At 37.7% G+C, this 21199-nt stretch overlaps 1 protein-coding gene across 7 annotated transcripts in view; it reads left to right on the top strand.

Annotated features, from left to right (window-relative positions):
- The window catches only part of fam135a (family with sequence similarity 135 member A), a 63144-nt gene that overhangs the window by 27673 nt on the left and 14272 nt on the right, over nucleotides 1–21199 (top strand). For 5 of the 7 annotated variants that reach the window (XM_031902992.1, XM_031902991.1, XM_004914505.4 and 2 more), the window contains exons 5-14: nucleotides 331–467; nucleotides 3792–3862; nucleotides 4720–4893; nucleotides 5639–5765; nucleotides 7023–7176; nucleotides 8342–8419; nucleotides 11755–11804; nucleotides 12781–12936; nucleotides 15146–15219; nucleotides 17224–17378. In XM_031902992.1, coding sequence (XP_031758852.1) covers nucleotides 331–467; nucleotides 3792–3862; nucleotides 4720–4893; nucleotides 5639–5765; nucleotides 7023–7176; nucleotides 8342–8419; nucleotides 11755–11804; nucleotides 12781–12936; nucleotides 15146–15219; nucleotides 17224–17378 — 1176 coding nt within the window. The remainder of the gene's footprint in view (nucleotides 1–330; nucleotides 468–3791; nucleotides 3863–4719; nucleotides 4894–5638; nucleotides 5766–7022; nucleotides 7177–8341; nucleotides 8420–11754; nucleotides 11805–12780; nucleotides 12937–15145; nucleotides 15220–17223; nucleotides 17379–21199) is intronic. The other 2 variants (XM_004914503.4, XM_004914506.4) reach the window with 1 other exon arrangement.

Here is a 21199-nt window from a genome sequence, read left to right as displayed (position 1 = left end):
ATATAATTTGTTTTGCAAAATCCATGAAAGCTATTATATGTTGTTGTTGTATGTACCCGGGGGCACAAGGTCCTGCACTTAAATTACTAGTTATTGTTACTATTATTATAACAACAACATATGTATTAAGTATTAACATGTTCAAATGTTTATTTATTTCTAAAAAAAAGGAAGTGGTTTTGATAAATGTTTCCCAGCATTATAAGTATAGAATCTAGAATTCACAATGCATTCTCCAGATACTCTACTTTAATATTTAAATAAATAACTCCATATAATGTATCCTGTATTTGTTTTATTTTTTAATTGTGTAAAATATTCTTTATTTAGGTGATTTGGCCTTTCCAGCCTCAGTCCAAGATACTGTAGTTTTCAGTAAAATATTTCAAATCCTTTACAAGAATGAGGAGATTACGGTTAATGATGTAATGATTTTCAAAATTAAAATGCTTCTGGATGAAAGGAAGGTAAGTGTTATTTTTTTTTTTTTGCTCAGGTAAAATTTTATTGAGAAACATACATAGCATTACATAGGTACATTGGACATTTGTTTTGATTTAACAGCTTCTATCACATAGGCGTAGTACAACAGATAAACTACGAGGCATTACATTAAGATACATAAGCAGTAGGCTGTTTCACACAGGCTTTTAAGGCATTAAGATGTGCGCGTTGTTCCATTTATTCCATGTAGCACAGTATTTATTATAGGTTCCATTTTTAATACTTGCTGCTTTCTCAACTTTGCACAGGTCACCCACTGCGCTATACCATTGGCAGTATTTTGGAGGGTCAGAGCATTTCCAGAGCCTTGTGATTCCCTTCCTAGCTATAAAAAGCACTTTTTGCAGGAATTGTAAATCTGGTATATGCAGTTTTAGTGGGGTTGTTATACCTAGTAGGCATATTTCAGGTGACCTTGGAACGGGGTATTGTAGTAAGTGTGTGAGGGTGCCTAGGACTTCAGCCCAGTATGCATTCAGTTTTGCACAAGACCATAACGTATGGATGAGAGTGCCTTCCTCTTGCCCACATCTATTACACATGGGGGAAATGCTAGCATCCATTCTGTGTAGTCTACTTTTGGTCAGATAGGCCCTGTGGATGATATAGAGCTGCAGTAGTCTATACTTGTAGTTTAGGGACACTTGCACTGGGGTTTTGAGTGCTTGTTGCCATTGGGAATCATTCAGCGTGGGGATATCCTTTTCCCATTTAGCTAGTGATTTACTAGAGTTGGCCTGGACCTTTAGCTTTAATAGTTTCTTATAGAGATTGGATATAAGCCCCTTGCACTTACTATCAGTTATGGCCATAGCTATATCCGAAATTCCAATTTCTATTCTCTGGGTACTTTTACGCTTCCTTAGGGCTGTGGCGATACCGTTATACATTAGCCACTGGGATCTGGGAATTCCATACTGTATTTGGAGAGTTCTGAATTGGATCATGCCCTTTCTCCCCCAAACATTCCCCACTGTACATACATCTTGCTCGAGCCACACTGGGTGGGGTTGGGAGGTTCTTAGGGAGGGGAACTCCGGGTTACTAAAGATTGGGGTTTGGGGGTGCGTTACCCTATTGTTCATCATCTGGTGTGCAGTCCGCCAGATTTTCTGGTGTAAGACCAGGAGGGAGTTATTCTTAGTGCCTTTAATCACGGGGCCTTTCGCAAGTAACCCCCTAAGGGGGTTGGGTTGTGTTGGGGTCACCGCCCTCCACAAGTGGTATATACTCTTTTCGGCAGTGTGTTCCACCATTTGCCTACAATGTGACAGTTGTGCTGATAAAAAGTAGAGAGACATATTGGGAAAGGCTAGTCCACCAGAGCCCTGCGGTAGTTGCAGGGTTTCCACTGCGAGTCTACTACGGCTTTTCCCCCAGATGAATTGTTTTAGGATTTTATCAAGCGCATTGAAAAACTTTTTTGTTACCCAAATTGGGGAGTGCCATAGCGCATACTGAACTTTAGGAGTTATTATCATCTTAGTCAGTTGAATGCGTCCCATTGGTCCTAGGGGGAGTGTCGCCCATGCCTCAGCCTTAGTTTGGACCCACGTTAGGAGAGGTCGGATATTCAAATCATAGTACATGGACAAGGGGTTTGCTATTCGTATGCCCAGATACGTGAATTCCTGGACCACTTGTAGCGGACATTTCTCTAAGTTTTCCCCCTGTCTGAGTGGATCCAACAGAAACAGAACTGATTTAGATGGGCTAACGCATAAACCAGAGACCCTGGCGAACTGGGTGGTAAGGGAGATAAGAATATCAAGTGAGGGGCCCCTATCCCCCAAATACACTAGCGTGTCGTCGGCATACAACTGTATTTTTTCCAGCTTATTTGCCACCTGAAGCCCAACCAGCTGATGGTGTTGTCTGACCGCCTGGGCAAACGGCTCGATGGCCAATGCAAACAATAGGGGAGATAGGGGACACCCTTGCCTGGTTCCCCTGGACAGATCAAATGGCTTAGTTAGATCGGAGTTCACCCTTAGTGCTGCGGTAGGCTTGTTATATAGGAGCTTAACATATGCTACAAAGTTTGGGCCGATACCGTTTGCATTCAAAACCTCCCATAGAAATGGCCACTCAACTGTATCAAATGCTTTTGCAATGTCCAAAGCGGCCACTGCCCTGGTAGTACTGTTTGTGTGCGTTATTGACATATTTAAAAATAACCTTCTCAGGTTTAGTGCAGTCGTTTTCTCGGGGATGAAGCCAGTTTGGTCTTCCCCTACCAAGTATTTTATCACCTTTGCCAGTCTCCTGGCCAGCGCTTTAGCAAGAATTTTAACATCTGCCGTCAGCAGTGAGATTGGGCGATAGGATTCACTCAGTTGGGGGTCCTTTCCCGGTTTGGCCAGGAGAGCTATTGCCGCTTCATACATTGAGGGGGGGAGAGTGCCCACCCGGAGGGCTTCTGCATATACTTTTTGGAGTATTGGGGAGAGAGATTTGGAGTGCCTTTTGTAGAGCTCTATCGGGATTCCATCAGCTCCCGGGGCTTTCCCTAGGGGAAAGGAGTCTATTGCTTCTGCAATTTCCTCCGTTGTAATAGGCAGTTCTAGGAAATCTTTATAGTCACTGTTCAGCTTTGGTAGCTTTAAGGCTGCCAAATAGTTTTTGATATTTTCTTGGGAGGCTAGGAGCTTGGTCGAGTATAGGTCCTTGTAGAATGAGGATATTATATCTTTGACCATCTCGGGGTCGGACTGGGCTTGGCCATTATTATCTTTTAGCATAGTTATCGCTGGTGGGCTAGATTGGTTCTTTACCATATATGCCAGAAGCTTACCCGCCCGTTCCCCATGGACAAATGTGTTGATTTTGGAAAAGAAGAGCTTGTGTTGCGCTATTTCCCATTGCTGTTTGGCGTATACCTCCTGCCACTGTTGCAGCAATTTTAGGTTACTTTCTGTAGGGTTTTGAGTGGCCTGGCATTCCATCTGCTCTATTTTACTCTCAGTTTCAACCACTGCCGCCCTGGTATTTTTTTTGTGGGCCTTGATTTGGGAGTTCAAGGTACCTCTGACATATGCTTTAAAAGTTTCCCATACCGTAAGGGTATCGGCAGTTCCATTATTTATTTGGAAAAACTCGAGAATTTCCTCGTCAAGCTCTGTTTGATTTCTTAGTATGTGAAACCAGACTGGGTTTAAAGGTAAGTGTTATTTATACAGTGCTTCAAATTATGAGAAAAGCTAAAGGATTTAGTTTTTTAGCTGTATAACCATACCAGACTTATGTTTATACCAGACTAATATTTGTACTGTGTACTTTAATGACAGATTGAAGAAACTCTTAATGAACTGAATTTCCAAATGTTCATTGACTTATACTTCACCGACACAGATTATTCGTAAGTACATAATATGTATACAGATACCCACACACACATCTAACTTTAATCTAGCAAGACACAATCAATATTTTCGATTGGATTTAATTTTTTTAAAGTCTTTACATTTTTTTCCTGTCACTTAAATATTAATGTTTTCTGAGCCTTTAATATCTAGTACAAGTTATCATTCATTGTGTATTATTTTCAGAATGTATTCTATATGCATTTATAATGTAATTTATTTGCAGTGTTTTATACTTGGGCTTCTTAGCACTAGTTTGTATTTATTCTTTCTTTGAATAAACAAATCCTAACACCTTTTCTTTTAGTTAAGCCTATGGTACATGCGCCTGCTGTTGCTTCCCTTTCAAGTGAATGGAAAAATCTGCTGTGACAGATGTTTACTCTGTCAGGCTCAAATCTCGTTTGAACATTCCCTTTGGCATCACCAAGCTTTTCCCATCTGATGCACAATCATCTTTCATAGGCAGAGCATTTCTCCTTCACTTAAATAGGATGCGCTGCAAGTAAGGAGGGGCATGCTGTCAATAAGAGAATAGTGGACGGCAAAACACCACATATACTTTATTCTTTCTGAACATGCCATTGCATTCCAGATTAACCATGCATGAGACTCATCTTGGCATATGAATGTTACAAAATACTATATTTTCATTCTGAATCAATAGGTTTAGCTGCACTTTAAATTATGACTCAGTTTGAGTGTGTTGTACAATTCCAAAATGTAATAATACACTAATATTTAAGTGTATATGTAGCCAAGGGTGTATATGTAATTAATACAGGTATTTTGCTGTAGTTGCAAGACTATTTTTCTGTGTATTTGTTGACTAAGAAATTTTTTTTCTACTCAGACCAAATGATCCAAATGCCTTGCAACTTATTAGCAGCCGGAGCTTAAAGCTGCACTTTAACCTCCATAGAGGCCTTCATGACCACATTAATGTAATGTTTGATTACTTCCACCTCTCTGTGATATCTGTTGTTATTCATGGCTCCTTGGTTGCATTACATCAACCATTGATAAGGTAAATAAATACAGCATATGGATCTGGATTGTTGAAGAAATGTTGAAATGTGTAAATAAAAAATAAAAGTCTGAAAAATACCTCACTTTGTTTATAATATAGACCTATGTCAAAAAGGGCATTGCCCATTAGATCTCAAAAGCTACTTACACCAATGGTAAATACTGTGGTTTTCCTAGTAGTTGTAGCATGGATTGATGTCATTTTGCCATTTGGGGGCAGAGCCAAATTCTTACAATGCAAAACAAAATGTAGTATTTAGCATCCCCTGATATTTTTACTTGTAACAATTGTAAAGCAGTATATGTAATGCAAGGGATAGTAAAGGTTTTGGCACACACAGCATTTCTCCATCTGCATAATATACCTGATATCCCCTCCGGGCCTCCTATGAATGGATGCCAGCTGTCACTGCTCATGCATTGACAGGCAGTTTTCATTCATATTAATGAAAATGAACACAGGGTGTGTTGGGCATTTCTCAACTGTCTTGAATTCTCTGGCAGAGAGATACTTAATGTGCAATAAGTCTTGCATTAAATATACAGCTTTATAAACAGGGATAGCTAAAATCCTTGTAGGTAATTTTCCTGGCTTGATGGGAGTTTTACACTTGACTGTAAAACATGAAAATATTAACTTTTATTGCACAGTAAAGGTACAAACAAAGGGAGATGTCCCTCACCAACTTTATAAAGTGTGATATAGTAATTGCAAATAAAAAAGGTTTTAACTTTTTTAACAGCTTTCACCGGGTGATAAAAAATACATGGTTAAACAGAAATGCACCAGCCCAGAGCAAGGAGTCCTCTATTCCAACACTGGAAAGTGTAGTGTTTGGTAGTAGCTACACAAAACAGTTATCTGCGGATGTAAGTAAATAAGCTTAAATATATATTTTATATTATATTTTTAACTGACCAGTAACACATACAAATGAATTATTAATTGGCATAGGCATAACCTTTTTATTTTGTATATGTTAAAAGAATTCTATCTAACGCAGAAGTGTTTTTTTCCCACCTTTACCCATTTTCTGTTCATTTTTATGGGACACTAGTGTCAGGTGGAGATTGTTTGATTACAAGGTAGGCATTTCTGAGCAATCTCTGCTCTGTACCATCCCCAAAAGTAAACCCAGACTGACAATTTGTAGATCCTGGCAAAGGCTGGAGGAACTGCTGTAAGATGCCATAGACGTTCACAATTTATTGGGCCTGTTTGAGACTCTGTGTACTTGAAATGCCAGGGCTTATTTTTATTCTCGCTCTCTGGACCTGGCCAAAGCGTTTTTTTAGAGATGATGCTGAATTTTGATGTTGAATTGCCATTATGTGCTAAGCTTTTGGCACATGGGGGGGTTTGAAGGCAAATGAGCACTTTTATTATGTCACTGTCACTTAGTAGTATTTGCTTATACAGGTTTGGGATCTATTATCCAAAATGCACGGGACCTGGAGTTTTCCTTAAAAGGGAAACATTTCCATAAACTTAACATCTACTAAATAATAATGTAAATATTTAATATACCCAAAAGGATTGTTTTGCTACCAATAAGGATTGGCATTTGGATCAAGAAAAATGGTCCGCTTTATTGTTACAGAAAAAAGGGAAATATGTTTTAAAATTCTAAATTATTTGGTTCATTTGGAGTCTGTGGGAGATTGCCTTTCCATAATTCATAGCTTTCTGGATAACAGATTCCATATCTGTACTAATAACTGTGTATTGTAATATTGCCTGTAAAAGTACCTATGAAAAAGCTAACCTGGCTCACTTTTTCAGCCATAGTTTAAAGGTTAATTCTCAAGGTTATTGTGCACTTATTAGGCAAAATATACACCTGTTCTTTGACTAGAACATTAATTACAAACCTATTAATAAGCATTCTTTTGCGGAGTCTGAAAGTGAAAACTGTAATATGCATACTTGTATTATGCAGCACTGTACCCTTCTACAAAAAAATGAATAGTACAGATGGGTGGAGTAAGGGGACTTGCAATAAATATATGCCTGTTATAAAGATTAAGTGCCAGGGTCTAAGGGACACAGAAGGAAGGTGAAAGGAGGTTTATGTAATTTATTACTTTAACCATTTTTTACATCCTTTAATATTTCTCTTTTTTTAGGGCAACAGCTTTGTAGTTCAAGACTGCTTCTTACAACATGCGTACAGTTTCCATTCTACACTGTGTGCCTGCTTGCTGTTTGCTTTCAAAGGACTGGACAGCTATTTCATTACAGTTTCAAAGGAGCTACCGCCTTCTCTCAAGCTGGAACTTGGTATGTGGAATGCTTCTGTTCAGTGTCACACTTATAACCAGGTCTTTAAATCTTTGGCTGTGTTATTTATTTCCCACAGAGTGACACTAAATGAAAACCATTCAATTGTACACTGCACCGTTGGCAATTTTGCCAATCCAGCAAGCTTTTATAGTTACTTGTGGCAAGTAGTTGACCTATAATTCCTTTTCCCTGTTCTTCTTTCCAAGATTCTGAGTTATAAGAATAATGAGTAAATTTATACAAATGGTCTAATTCAGCCTTACCAACAAATGATATATGGACATAAATTCAGTTCCCTTATCAAAAACATACACAGTGAAAGCAATTGATCTTTGGGCAGAAACTATTTCTTTTTGCCATATCTTTTTTTTTCTTTCATAAATGTCTATACATATATGTTGTTATTGCATCAACTTTGTTTTGCACTGTAAACATCTGTTTTTCTCATTATGTTGCTTGACTTTTTTGTTATAGGATAGTGAGTGAGAATATTGGACTGGGTGCTTATGTGCTAACACAACTAACAATCTACTTTTGGCACAATTTTGGCAGGCAAAGCAACAAAACTATACAAACATAGACACTGTTACATATTGAGCATTTTAAAGTACAAATGCCATTTCAGTTACTTGGTCCACTGAGTCGATGATTTACAGACTTTTGGCAACCTTCTTACTTTAAATTGCTATTATACAGTACCTAAGAAGTAATGTTTTTAGGTATATGGGTAACCAGGTGCTGTTGCAAATATACATAATGGTTATATCAAGTCTCTCTTAGCTGACAGATTACCAGTATCTTTTTTTTTTTTTTTCTTCTTCTTCTTCCTTTTTCCCACCTGTTTGTTTTATGATGTACATTTTTCATTTCATATGTGTCATGTGATCATCTTACCCATGATCCAATTGATTTGTACATTCCTAAATCCATTGTTTTTCTTACTTGCATAACAAATTGTAGTCCAGCCATTTAATCAGCAGAATTAAATCAATGTACATCATAGAAAAACTTACTAACCAACTAGTTCTCTGTGCTTTACTTGACTGACCTCCTTTCACTAGCTTTCAAACTTTTGTAATAAACATTGTGCTATAAATTAAGTCATAAAGCACAGAACTGAAAGAGATTAATTAGTTCATATGTGTGCCATCCTTGCAATCAGCCAAGTCCCGCATGCAGGTTCTTTATGACCGTCTCTTCAGAAGAAAACATTCATCGGGCCAGCGAGATTCTACTCGGGGTATGTTTCTAAAGATAGTCATACAGAATATATTAAGTAAATAAAGCTGTATTTTTAATGATTTTTAGGTTTTATTTATCCTGATAAATATCTTATACTTTAGAAAATATTTAAGTAAATATATAATGGCAAATCAATAAATTAAGAGGGCAGAAAACCTGAATTTGCAGGTTCTAGCAGAGCAGTAATTAGACAGAAATAGCTAAATACGTTTATGAGGTAACCAGACCCATCACAGCTTTATAACTGCCAAAATTGCTGTAGATTATTCCAAATTAAAGGAGAAGGAAAGGTAAAAAGGTCTATGTAAGGTCTATGGAAATACAGCCATAAGCACTCACAGAAAAGCTGCACTAAATCCTTTTTGAAAAGAAACACAGGATTTCTTGTCTCCTTTTTTGTAAACATGTTGTTGTGTATCTGACTTCCTCTCTCAGAAAAATCCTTCATTTCTGGGGCCAGAGTCTATGTAGTTCTTTCCTTTCTCCCCTCTCCTGCTCCCCCGTCCCATAAGAATTAATAAAACTCACTCCCGCCACCCATAGGAATGTGTAATCTGATCTATCAAGGCAATAGCTGCAATGAGGAAGCTACTTAAAATGGCAGCTGCAATCTTAAACAAACAGAGAAAGCTTCTAGGTCTCCTTATTTAGGTATGGTAAAGTTTTCTGCAGACAAATATAGCATTCTAGGTGGCACTAATGTGGCGAATCTATTGGCAGTAAAATGCCTAAATGACTTTCCTTCTCCTTTAAAGTCAGAGTCTGGTTTCTTATCATACAAGGGTGCTTTTATTTCCATATTGAACAAGCCTTGTTTCGGGTAAGACTTCCATTGGCTATTATGGGAATCAGTTCTGCACAGTGCACTTCTCCCACTCACATAAAAAGATATCATTTTAAAAGTACAAACAAAAAGCAGACAAAAGTAGACAGGAGAGGACTAGATACAGTATAAACTATTTACTTTTGAATTGTCCACTTTGTTCTGGCAGCTAAGCCTAAGTAGGCATAATAATAGTGGAAAGTCACTCGCGTTATGCTGGTGCAAGCTTATTGAGAATGGATAGGAAAAGGACCCCAAACATTGGTACTCTGCATCCTCACTGATTGTGCCAATAAAAACTGTGGAGCCAGTTTATAACCAGCATAATGTGACATCCATCCTTTATTCTACATTATGTCAAACCGGAAGCCAGTTATTAGGTAGTTCAACTCATGACTGAGAATCGATTTTATGATGTTTTGGAGGTGCATACTGATCTGTACTATGTTTTACAAGGTATATATTAAACAGGGGTGTTTGTTTAGTAGCATCTAAGGCAAGATGCCTTGAAGACAATTTGGACGATTCATCCAATGGCTCAGACAGGTACAAGCTGGACACAGTTCTTATATCATTACCAATCATGAGAGTCGCCTATTTTCTTATCATATCGGAGATACTTTTATAATAGGATTTGAATGTCCTTCTTTTCAAATATATTAAGGATAGTCATCTCAAACTTTTAGAGGCAGTATACATCCATTTTCAAAATGAGTTTGATGAATAGTGTTTCCGCCTAATATGTTTATTGCCTGTTCTTTTAATTAAAAAGTATTTTGTTTTTGTTATTTCTTGCACTTTCAAAAAAGTAAAACCACTTTCACTATAGGACTTTCCAGTTCTTCTGTCATTGTTTGCAAAAGAGAAGTTAGTAAAAAAAAAAAAGTAACCAGTTCAAAGTTAAGCCCCTCCTTGTGAGGCAGTTTGGGCAACTTCAAAAACACATGAACACATTTTGCTTGGGCGCCATTGAAGGCGCCCAAGCAAAATCTACGGGGGGGGGGGATTGGGCACAATCTTTCGTGCGACCAATGGTTGCACCAAAGATCGAAATTGCTACGCGTATGGCCACCTTAAGTGCTTTATTTTAATTAAAAGAATAGGCAGAATACATTTACAACACAAGTCCTATTTATTGTGCTCATGTTTGCCAAGCATGTATGTAGGTGTATGCTTTCTCTTTAAACTAGAGAACTTTGGGTTACCGTTTCTGTAGTCAAAGATGCAGAGGAGCGAGTATACGAGCAGCTCATGAGGCATATACAACAAAGTGGCAGGGAATTTGATACTTTCTCATTTCTTGTCATGGGTTTTCCCAATAGCAGGTTCTTAATTGTAAATGCACAAATCCTTTTTAATTATTTAGGTTACCAGTTCTTAATTTATTACAGTGTTAAAATACCAAGTATTAAACACCCCCCCCCCCATGAGTTGAAATGATGTTTTTTTATTATGTCAAGGATTTACTGTTTGTTGTTTGAGAAAAAACTAGAGAAAACTACCATAGCTGTAATGATCTCATGTATACAGGCTGAACTAGTATGGTTTTTTTGTCACTGTTGGTTCTGTTGCTAATAAAAGAATATTAATTATTTACGTTTTACTCTTAAACACCACAATGCACTGTTCAGTGTAAGCAAATAAAAGTAGGACACTTTTTTATAAAACAATTCAATAAAGTTAATCGGTCTAAAACATTTCCCTAAATCATGACATGACAAAAACTGGAAGCAAAGGTTACGCATGTATATTTATAGCCACTTTTTTATGTGTAAACATATGTGTGGAACCTTTAATACTGGCCCCTGAATACTGGCACTCTACAGCAGTCCAATAAGTTGCTTATGATTGCTTGTTTAGTTGCTTAAGTACATTAGGCAAGCCTATTGTACCCTTCATGTTAAAATAGATGACTGGCAAGAGAACACTTGAGGAAATCCTTAAAGAGATACTGACACCAAAAATTAAATCTTTTTTAAGTCTGTCATAACATTGTCTTTGTATGCTATTATTTTGCCATAAAAGCATTTGCCCAATGCTTTTACATTACCTATCTGATCCCCCATGTTCCTCTATGAGAGGGCTGCCATATTTGTGCAGCAGGAGGCCCGTTCTTAAAAGCTATAACTGACAGGCTGAGAAGGGACGGTCAGGTTGGCATAACAGTCAGGTTTAGGAGCTTCAAGTAACAATTACTTACAGAAGCAGCCCTATCAACGAAAAATGATCAGCATGACCTATAGGAAACTTTGAATGTACATTCATATTTTGAAGAGTCGTTTTTTTAGTGTCAGTATCACTTTAAAGCACAAGCTCTTGCATGGGGATTATCATGGGCATGCCAAAAATGCAGATGGTTTGTCATTGCTGCCATGGAAATGTTTATTTTTTATGTAGGTATGTAAAAATAATACCCTGTGGCAAGCAAGGGTTGGTTTCTTTTTTTCCTTTTGATATTCTCCGCTTTATTTACATGTACTGTTTTATTTATTTATTTATTTATTTTTTAGAAAAAATTGATGTTGACGCTCGCCTCACAGAATTATGTGAAGAAGTTAAGGTACATAAGCTCATTTTTAATTTGTAACCGGTGTCTACCCTGTGACCATTTAGAAATTTAAAGGAATTAAAATCCTATATATGTATGCATGGACCTTGTTAAAGGGGTTGTTCACCTTTATTAGATTGCTTTCCATTCAATCTAAATGGATGCAGATATCCAATGTATATGTATTACCTGCTTGTAATCGATTATGAGATGATCATCACTAAAGATGCTACTCCCTCAGTGTCTATGCTGCCCAGGTAGGGGGTCGCCAACCCCTTTCAACACCTGCTTTTAAAGGACTTGGTGGGTTAACGTAACATAGCTAGTGGACATTCCAAGCATCAAAGAGTTCAGATTATGCATGGCATCATGCACATGGGGTTGACAGATACAATAAGAAATAGCATATTGGATAGTGGGGGTTGGGCAATACCCTTTATGTGGAGGGGAAGGGGCTAAAAATGATTTAATGGCACAAGGTGTAATGTTTAGAGAATGATCAACACATGAGGAAAGGGTAGAGTGAATCGAGGGAAAGGTGAAGGAAAGTCATTTTGGCATTTTACTGCCGATAGTTTTGCCACATTAGTGCCACCTAGAACAATATATTTATTCTGCAGAAACCATACCTGAGTAAACAGCTTTAGAAGCCGTTATAGCTGAGATCACACATTCCTAAGGGAGGGGGGAGCAGGAGAGGGGATAGAGGAGAGAACTGCACAGACTCTGGCCCCGGGAATTAAGGCTGTTTCTGAGAGAGGAAATCAGACACTGGAACATTATGTTTACAAAAAAAGAGACAAGAAATCATGTGTTTCTTTTGATAGGGGACTCAGTGCAGCATTACTGTAAGTGCTTATGGCTGTATTTACATAGATCTTTCTGATAAAGCTTACTTAGTTTTTACCTTTCCTTCTCCTTTAACATTTTGCGTGGAATTAAGTATGATTTTGCATTACAAAAATGTCTCTGTATTTTTGTACCCCAGAAAATAGAAAATCCTGATGAACTGGCAGAACTGATAAACATGAACCTTGCACAGCTTTGCTCTCTTCTTATGGCTTTGTGGGGACAGTTTCTTGAAGTTGTTGTGTTACAAGATGAAATCACAACCTTTATTGCACAACAGCACCATATATTACGGGTAAGCAATCACCTCTTTATATAATGTTTGTGCCTGACTGCTGTTTTCTTTAGAAGTTGCAGGACCCTTGCTGTCTTGTACACGGACCGTATTGTATCTAAATTTAGCTAATGCCGCAAATGCCTCTGCTGACTTTAAAGGAGACATTTTATATAACATTCATCTTCGGTTATACTATTCATTCTCCCTGAATGTGTAATGATGAAGAAAGAAACTTCCAGTTCATTGTATAGGCTGGAATGAGAGGTGGAAAAGTCTCTTCAATCTCCCGCAGGAAGTAGTCACAGCACTGTTTGACAGGCTGAACTCGGCAGTAGCAGGGAAAACCCCTCTCAATTCCTCCTTCTGTCTCTGTTCTCCATCTGCATAATTTTGCTCATGCTGCTGCCAGATCGATAAGCTATAACAAAATATTTTAAATGCTCTGCATAAAGCAACAGTTTTGTTGTAAAACTTAGTTGTAAAAACTAAATCTGTAAAAAAAAATAATAGTAATGTTTTCCTTTATTTATAGTGCAGTGGTATGTTCCAGAGTAAATCTGCATGATTCACAAATTAACATGCCCAAATGGACATAACAAGCTATAGTCCATAAAACATTGTTACACACTATGCAACTCCCTGCATCTATTATTAAATTATAAAAGATACAGAGAATGCACATTAGTATGTACTGTTGTCCAATTCTAGAATAAAGTCTTTGTTTTCTCTGCAACTCCCTGCACTGGATCGTATACTGTTTTGCACATTGATACATGATCAGGAGCAGGGATTTGCAGGGAAAACAAAGCTGCACCTGTTATTCTGGAACAGTTTATGACAAGGTGCAGGGATTTGCAAGAAAAAAATGCAGCTGTTAGGGAACAGTATGAAGGTAAAAACAAATCTGTAGCTACTTCTGTGGGAAGAATGCAGGGCGGGACAGAACACTCTTTGCAGGATTGGACTGAGTGTGACCTCACAAACCACACCGCCCACCTATGCATACCTAGTCCTCCTTCAGTGGATGTGGGTCTGTTACTAAAGCAGAAGGGGGTGGCGACACCCTAGCCACATACTGAAGACTCATAAAGGTGGCCATACACACACACAGATATTATTGTACAAAACTTCATATAATTATTGTGTGTATGGTGGGAGACGAGGTGACCGATATTGGTAAAAGCCTTGGACATCATTGGTCTTGTCGATCAGACAGGACTGAAAACTTTGATTGGGGGCATTTGAAGGTGTCCGAACATCATACATTAATGCAGAATTGTCAGATTGGAGTAAGGAATCCCTTTGTTTTTACCTGCATATCTGACGATTTAGCTCTTAACGTTAATTGTAGCATGTATGGCCACCATTACCTGAAAGGTATTGCAACAAAAGCACTTATTTCTATTTTACATTATATTATGTGGTTATGTTACACGGGGCATTGTGAAAATGTATGGTATATGTCCCCTTTAAAACAGGATGTAAATGGTAAATCCGTATTATGAATCATTAGCAAGAATACAAAATTTGCATACCTAAATTATTAAATTAAATTATTGTTATTAATTTTTTAAATTTACTACTAACATTTACAAAGTTTCATACTAAGAGCAAGACATGATGTGTGTCTCTCATAGTTTGCCACATCAACAAAATGGCAAAAAAAAGTCCTTGCCATTATGGGTGCAGATAATAAATGCAGGTGAAACACTCAAATTGCCTTAGCACAAAAAATTCCTTTGTGCACATTTTCTCCCAATTAAGCCATTTAACTGTTTTACTCACAGCGATTTTCTGCACCCACAATGGCAAGGAACGGGGGAGAGAAAATGCCATGTGCCATTGCTTTAAGAAAAAAAAGTTTAAATAATCAGCGTTGAGTCTGTGAAAGTGGTGATTTTAGAAAACAAAAAAAATGCATAATCCTTTGAAGGCACCTTGACTAAAGAAGTTGGAAGTAGCAATTCCCAGTTTCTGTATCATGCAGCTAATGCAGGGATCACCAGATAATTAAAAAAAAAAACAACTATTGTAAGGCTAATTCAAGACGGGGCAGATAAATGCAGGCTGAGAATCAGCCCTGTCTGGCATTAACCTAAATGTAAAAGTTAATCTACTTGCATGAAGGTTCACAGTCACCACCCCTGCAGAAACGAGAAATTAACATTTATGTCTATTTAGGTCAATATAATCATACAGGTTATAAAAGTCACTTGCGTCATTACAGGTGCGTAGGTTTGCTGAGGCTTTCTTTTGTCTTGAGCACCCTCGACAAGCAGCCCTAGCATATCAGGAACTGCAGTGAGTATGACATTTCTACCTCCAGCATCCTGCCCATGTTTAGATATTTCTTTGTAGAAAAAGAATAATAATGCAATTACTACTTTTTATATTAAAAGCAGTTTGTATATTATGTTGTCCATTATATATCTAATATTGCTCTAAATTAAGCCATACTTTGTTTTATTTACAAGGTTTATGTTGAGAGGTGCTACTGGAATGGAAAAATCTGGCTTTAACAAACAGATTTGTGCTAGAGCTGACTATAGTGTAGGGTTTGCCATTTCAGTCTATGCATTAATTAGTAGGAAAGCAACATCTCTTATATAGGTTAGAATAGAACAGCTCCATAGGCTTTGTACATCAACATCATTTATTTATAGAGCACCAGCGGTTCATGCAGTGTTTTACAATAATATCATTAAAAACAGGCATCTAACAATTAATTAAGAAACAAGGCTTACAGAATAAGACAGTAGGATTAGTGGGCTTTACTCACAAGATTTTACAATCTATCAGGATGGGAATCTAAAAGAATTAATTTTTCTTTATGATTCGTTGACTTATGAAAATCCATGGTGCATCGAATAGCCATTTTTAAATAAATGGGTCTTTAGGGAATATTTGAAAGCTTGGAAGGATGGGGAGTGTCTGATGGCAGGCAGGGTGGGTTTAAAGGGTATGTAAAGGTAAAATCTTAACTAAGTGGTTTTTATATAGCCCTAAAATAGGAAGTACTATAACAGATGAGTAGAGGGCGTGTTTCACTCTCATGTATCACTTGCTTATCTGTGCCTGACTTGCTCTTATCAGCAACTGACCAATGACAATCCAGTAAACTTGTGTGCTTTTTTTCAAGTCTGGTAAAGGACAGTCCCATGTTTTTTTGTTTTTGTTTTTTACATCAGGATGGCCACTGGCCCTGTTTTCAGGAGCTGTGATCAGAGTCCATTTCAGGGAAATAGCATAAAATGGAAGACACAAAGTAAAAAGCAGTAGAGAATTTTTAATTCTGATTTTAAATCCCCTTTAAGGCAATGCTGTGACTTTTGGATGAAGATTGAAGAAAGGCAGGTTATGATATGGGATAGAACAGAAGCAGAGGTCTGGTTTATTATTATAATGGGTGTTTAGATTCTTGAATAATGCCAGCAGAGACGGGAGTGAGAGGGATGTCTAACTAGAAAAAACAACTTTAAACGAAAAGTCAGAAAAAATAGATTTTAACTAGGAACTAGCTGTGTCACATGCCAGAAGAGTGCAAAATATCTATGCGTCTTCCCTGCAGGTTAATATGAAATAATGCCCCCCCCTCTGCTTCGCCATGTCTTGGCACTTATATGCATGGTGTTGGTGCACACACATGGAGCAGATATAAGTGTGAACAACACTGTGCCTGTTAGTGCCAAGCGTGGAAGGGAGCACATCAGCTACATTCCACCTACAGAGGAAACTCACGTGGCAAAAAGCCGAGGCACTGCATCATGGCGTGACAACCTGAGATTTTTCTTATTAGAAGAACCTTAGCTACTTTGAGTAGGGTAATTTATGTTAAATGTATTGAGTGAAGGCCAGATTTTAGGGTTCATGTATGGAGTGTTAATATGATGCTCCAGGTGCTTGTTTATAAGCCTTTTCAAGTCATTGGAGGCAAATATAAGTATATGAACTGGTCAGTAGTTGGTAGGAAAGCTGTTGCAGTAAGTAATAATAAATAATAATAATAAATAAGCAATAATATAAATACCCTTGTACAAGTGTTGGTAGTAAGCATTAGTTTGAGATTCTCTCTATTGAAGTTCTGATAATTTGGAGCACATTCCAAAGATGCTTTTGTATTAAGACAGGAAAGGTCTTTTTATACAAACTGTATAGGGCAGTGGCCAACATTTTGTTTTTGAAAGTCAGATGTGATAAATTGTTAATAATGGCAATTTTGAATTCTAAAGACTAAGAGAGAGAACTTTAACCACACAGAAGATGTAAAAAAAACTTGTGAACAAACATTTTCTCTCTTTTTTCCAGTGCCCAAAGTCATCTTCAGATGTCCACAGCTATAAAAAACTCTTCATACTTTAGTTCTCTCCCTCCACTTCCCATTGAGTGCAGTGAACTGGATGGAGACTTTACCTCTCTGCCTATAATATTTGAAGATAGGTATTTAGATTATATCATGGAAGGTAAGTATGAAAAAATATACAATCTAATGAATAATGGTGTGTGGTAATTATGATAATTATGAGTTAGTGTTGCACAAGTTGGGCCGAAACTTGCAGGTGGCTAAGGTGTTTGGACTGGCCAAATTCTAGCGAGTAGTGAGTTTTCCTGCTGATGCCTCTGTGGTTTTAATATCATAGTCCATATAATGCTTCTTTGGGTATAAGTACATACAGTGGTGTGAAAAACTATTTGCCCCCTTCCTGATTTCTTATTCTTTTGCATGTTTGTCACACAAAATGTTTCTGATCATCAAACACATTTAACTATTAGTCAAAGATAACACAAGTAAACACAAAATGCAGTTTTTAAATGAGGGTTTTTATTATTTAGGGAGAAAAAAAATCCAAACCTACATGGCCCTGTGTGAAAAAGTAATTGCCCCCTGAACCTAATAACTGGTTGGGCCACCCTTAGCAGCAATAACTGCAATCAAGCGTTTGCGATAACTTGCAACGAGTCTTTTACAGCGCTCTGGAGGAATTTTGGCCCACTCATCTTTGCAGAATTGTTGTAATTCAGCTTTATTTGAGGGTTTTCTAGCATGAACCGCCTTTTTAAGGTCATGCCACAACATCTCAATAGGATTCAGGTCAGGACTTTGACTAGGCCACTCCAAAGTCTTCATTTTGTTTTTCTTCAGCCATTCAGAGGTGGATTTGCTGGTGTGTTGGGTCATTGTCCTGCTGCAGCACCCAAGATCGCTTCAGCTTGAGTTGACGAACAGATGGCCGGACATTCTCCTACAGGATTTTTTGGTAGACAGTAGAATTCATGGTTCCATCTATCACAGCAAGCCTTCCAGGTCCTGAAGCAGCAAAACAACCCCAGACCATCACACTACCACCACCATATTTTACTGTTGGTATGATGTTCTTTTTCTGAAATGCTGTGTTACTTTTACGCCAGATGTAACGGGACACGCACCTTCCAAAAAGTTCAACTTTTGTCTCGTCGGTCCACAAGGTATTTTCCCAAAAGTCTTGGCAATCATTGAGATGTTTTTTAGCAAAATTGAGACGAGCCTTAATGTTCTTTTTGCTTAAAAGTGGTTTGCGCCTTGGAAATCTGCCATGCAGGCCGTTTTTGCCCAGTCTCTTTCTTATGGTGGAGTCGTGAACACTGACCTTAAATGAGGCAAGTGAGGCCTGCAGTTCTTTAGATGTTGTCCTGGGGTCTTTTGTGAGTTGTCTCTGCGCTCTTGGGGTAATTTTGGTCGGCCGGCCACTCCTGGGAAGGTTCACCACTGTTCCATGTTTTTGCCATTTGTGGATAATGGCTCTCACTGTGGTTTGCTGGAGTCCCAAAGCTTTAGAAATGGCTTTATAAGCTTTACCAGACTGATAGATCTCAATTACTTTTGTTCTCATTTGTTCCTGAATTTCTTTGGATCTTGGCATGATGTCTAGCTTTTGAGGTGCTTTTGGTCTACTTCTCTGTGTCAGGTAGCTCCTATTTAAGTGATTTCTTGATTGAAACAGGTGTGGCAGTAATCAGGCCTGGGGGTGACTACAGAAATTGAAATCAGGTGTGATAAACCACAGTTAAGTTATTTTTTAACAAGGGGGGGGCAATCACTTTTTCACACAGGGCCATGTAGATTTGGAATTTTTTTTTCTCCCTTAATAACGTAAACCTTCATTTAAAAACTGCATTTTGTGTTCAATTATGTTATCTTTGACTAATAGTTAACGGTTTTTGATGAGCAGAAACATTTAAGTGTGACAAACATGCAAAAGAATAAGAAATCAGGGGGCAAATAGTTTTTCACAACAATGTATATGCTGCCTACTTCTGACATCATCTAAGATGGTGGGGCAGGCATAGGTGCGAAATCTTCAACCCATGCATCACTAGGATAAATCTTTAAAGGAAACCTGCCCCCTAAAAATTATTTTGCCTAACAGAGCACCCACTTCAGATGAAGAATTTACTTAAGAGAAGCCCCCAATTAAACTCTCTGGTCTGTGGCCAAATGTGGGTGGCTGTAGTGGGGCACAGCCATGGAAAATGAGTGAGTGCCCCAGCATGTGGGGATGTGCCAACCAATATACATCAATTGCGTTCCTTATAACATGCATATTTGTTTGACTTACCTCATAAAACATTATATCAGGAGTACATGGGACTATTGTATGGACATTCATTAAGCTAGCCTATCAAACACTGTATTCATTTGACTATTCTTCTTTATAAAATAGGATATACTAATGAAATTTATATTTATTTGGGGGTGCCATTATGTTACACATAACCTAGTGAATTAAATCACATTTTCCCCTGTATCTGTACTCCCTAGCATCCCTCAGCAGATTTTTAAAATGTTTGTATTTTACTCTATTATGCATGTTTGGACTGCGCTAGCGATAAGGTATGTAAGATCACATGGTGCCGCACTACTTATTTTTTTTACCCAGGTAGTAGCAATGGCCCAAGGTAAAAATCACTGGGGGAAAGGGGTGTCCAACATATAGGCACCTTCTAGTGGATTTGTCTAGTGGATTTGTCTTGTATTCCCTTCCCTTATTGAGTTAATTACATGGAATCCTAAATCAGATTTTTTAATACAATACCTAATAGTCAGTAGCATTCTTTAATGCTACACATTTCATTTTTTGTCTCTAGAATTATACTTCTGCTATGGGTGTGCAAGATCATTTTAAATGTTTAATTGTATCGGTATTGGGTCTATTATACAGCATGCTTGGGACCTGATATCCAGAAATTGCATACTTCTGTAATTTGGACCTCCATATCGTAAATCGTAAAAATTGTAACCATTAAATAAACCCAGCAGGATCATTTGCCACCAATATGGATTTATGTTGCTTAGTTGGGATCAAGTACAAGGTACTGTTGTATTATTATAGAGAAAAGGGGGAATCATTTTTAAAAATTAGAATTATTTGCTTATAATTGACCCTATAGGATATGGCTTTCCTGTAATTTGGAGCTTTCTGGATAACAGGTTCCCACATTTGTGCTAGCTATAGGATAGTTGTCAACTTAAAACATAAATGTAAATTTTTGGGTTTTATGTTGTCTTTCTAAAAATATAATTGATGAATCTAAACCCTTTGTTAATGTAATTCAAAGTACCTTTTCATTATACATTAAATAATTTTAAGGATAGTTGTAAATATAATTGCGGCTGAAAGCAGCATCTGTCTAAATTATGCCATGCAACACAGGTCTAACTACATGTACTATTGCTGCAATTCCCACAGCATATATGTCATTGAGGGGTTGATTAAGTAAATTAAATGAACCAAGGCTCCAGAGCCTGATGGAGTACATCCATTTGTACTTCCAGTGACTTGTAGGTAAGCTGATGTGATTCCAATATTAAAAAAGGTTTTTGGGCTCTACTTGAGTTATAGTTAAAGTAATTTAAGTTTTATATTTGTAGAGGGGAAGTTCTTTGTGAGCTTGAGTTCTTGAGAGTATGCTTTGGAGAATTGAATCATAATAAGCCACATTGGCCTGTGAGCCACATTTAAATGTAAAAAGCATGATGTTTCTAGGGGTGCCAAATAAGGGCTGTGATTGGCTATTTGGTAGCCCCTATGTCGGCTAGCAGCCTGCAGCAGGCTCTGTTTGGCAGAACACCACCTGGTTTTTATGCAACCAAAACCTGCCTCCAAGCCGCTTTGTTTAAGGCCACTGGGACTTAAAGCAGTCCCTTTTGGTCTATTCACTCGGATATCTCTAGTTCTCTTTTGGATTCTTATTAATGCTAAGTTAATATTGTAGAAAAGCATACCTTATTTATTCAAAAGTCAAT

Source organism: Xenopus tropicalis, chromosome 5 (genome assembly GCF_000004195.4).
Source record: "Xenopus tropicalis strain Nigerian chromosome 5, UCB_Xtro_10.0, whole genome shotgun sequence".
NCBI classification, from domain to species: Eukaryota; Metazoa; Chordata; class Amphibia; order Anura; family Pipidae; genus Xenopus; species Xenopus tropicalis.
The sequence above is the reverse complement of the archived record's forward strand: the minus strand, read 5'-3'. Positions and strand labels throughout refer to the sequence as shown.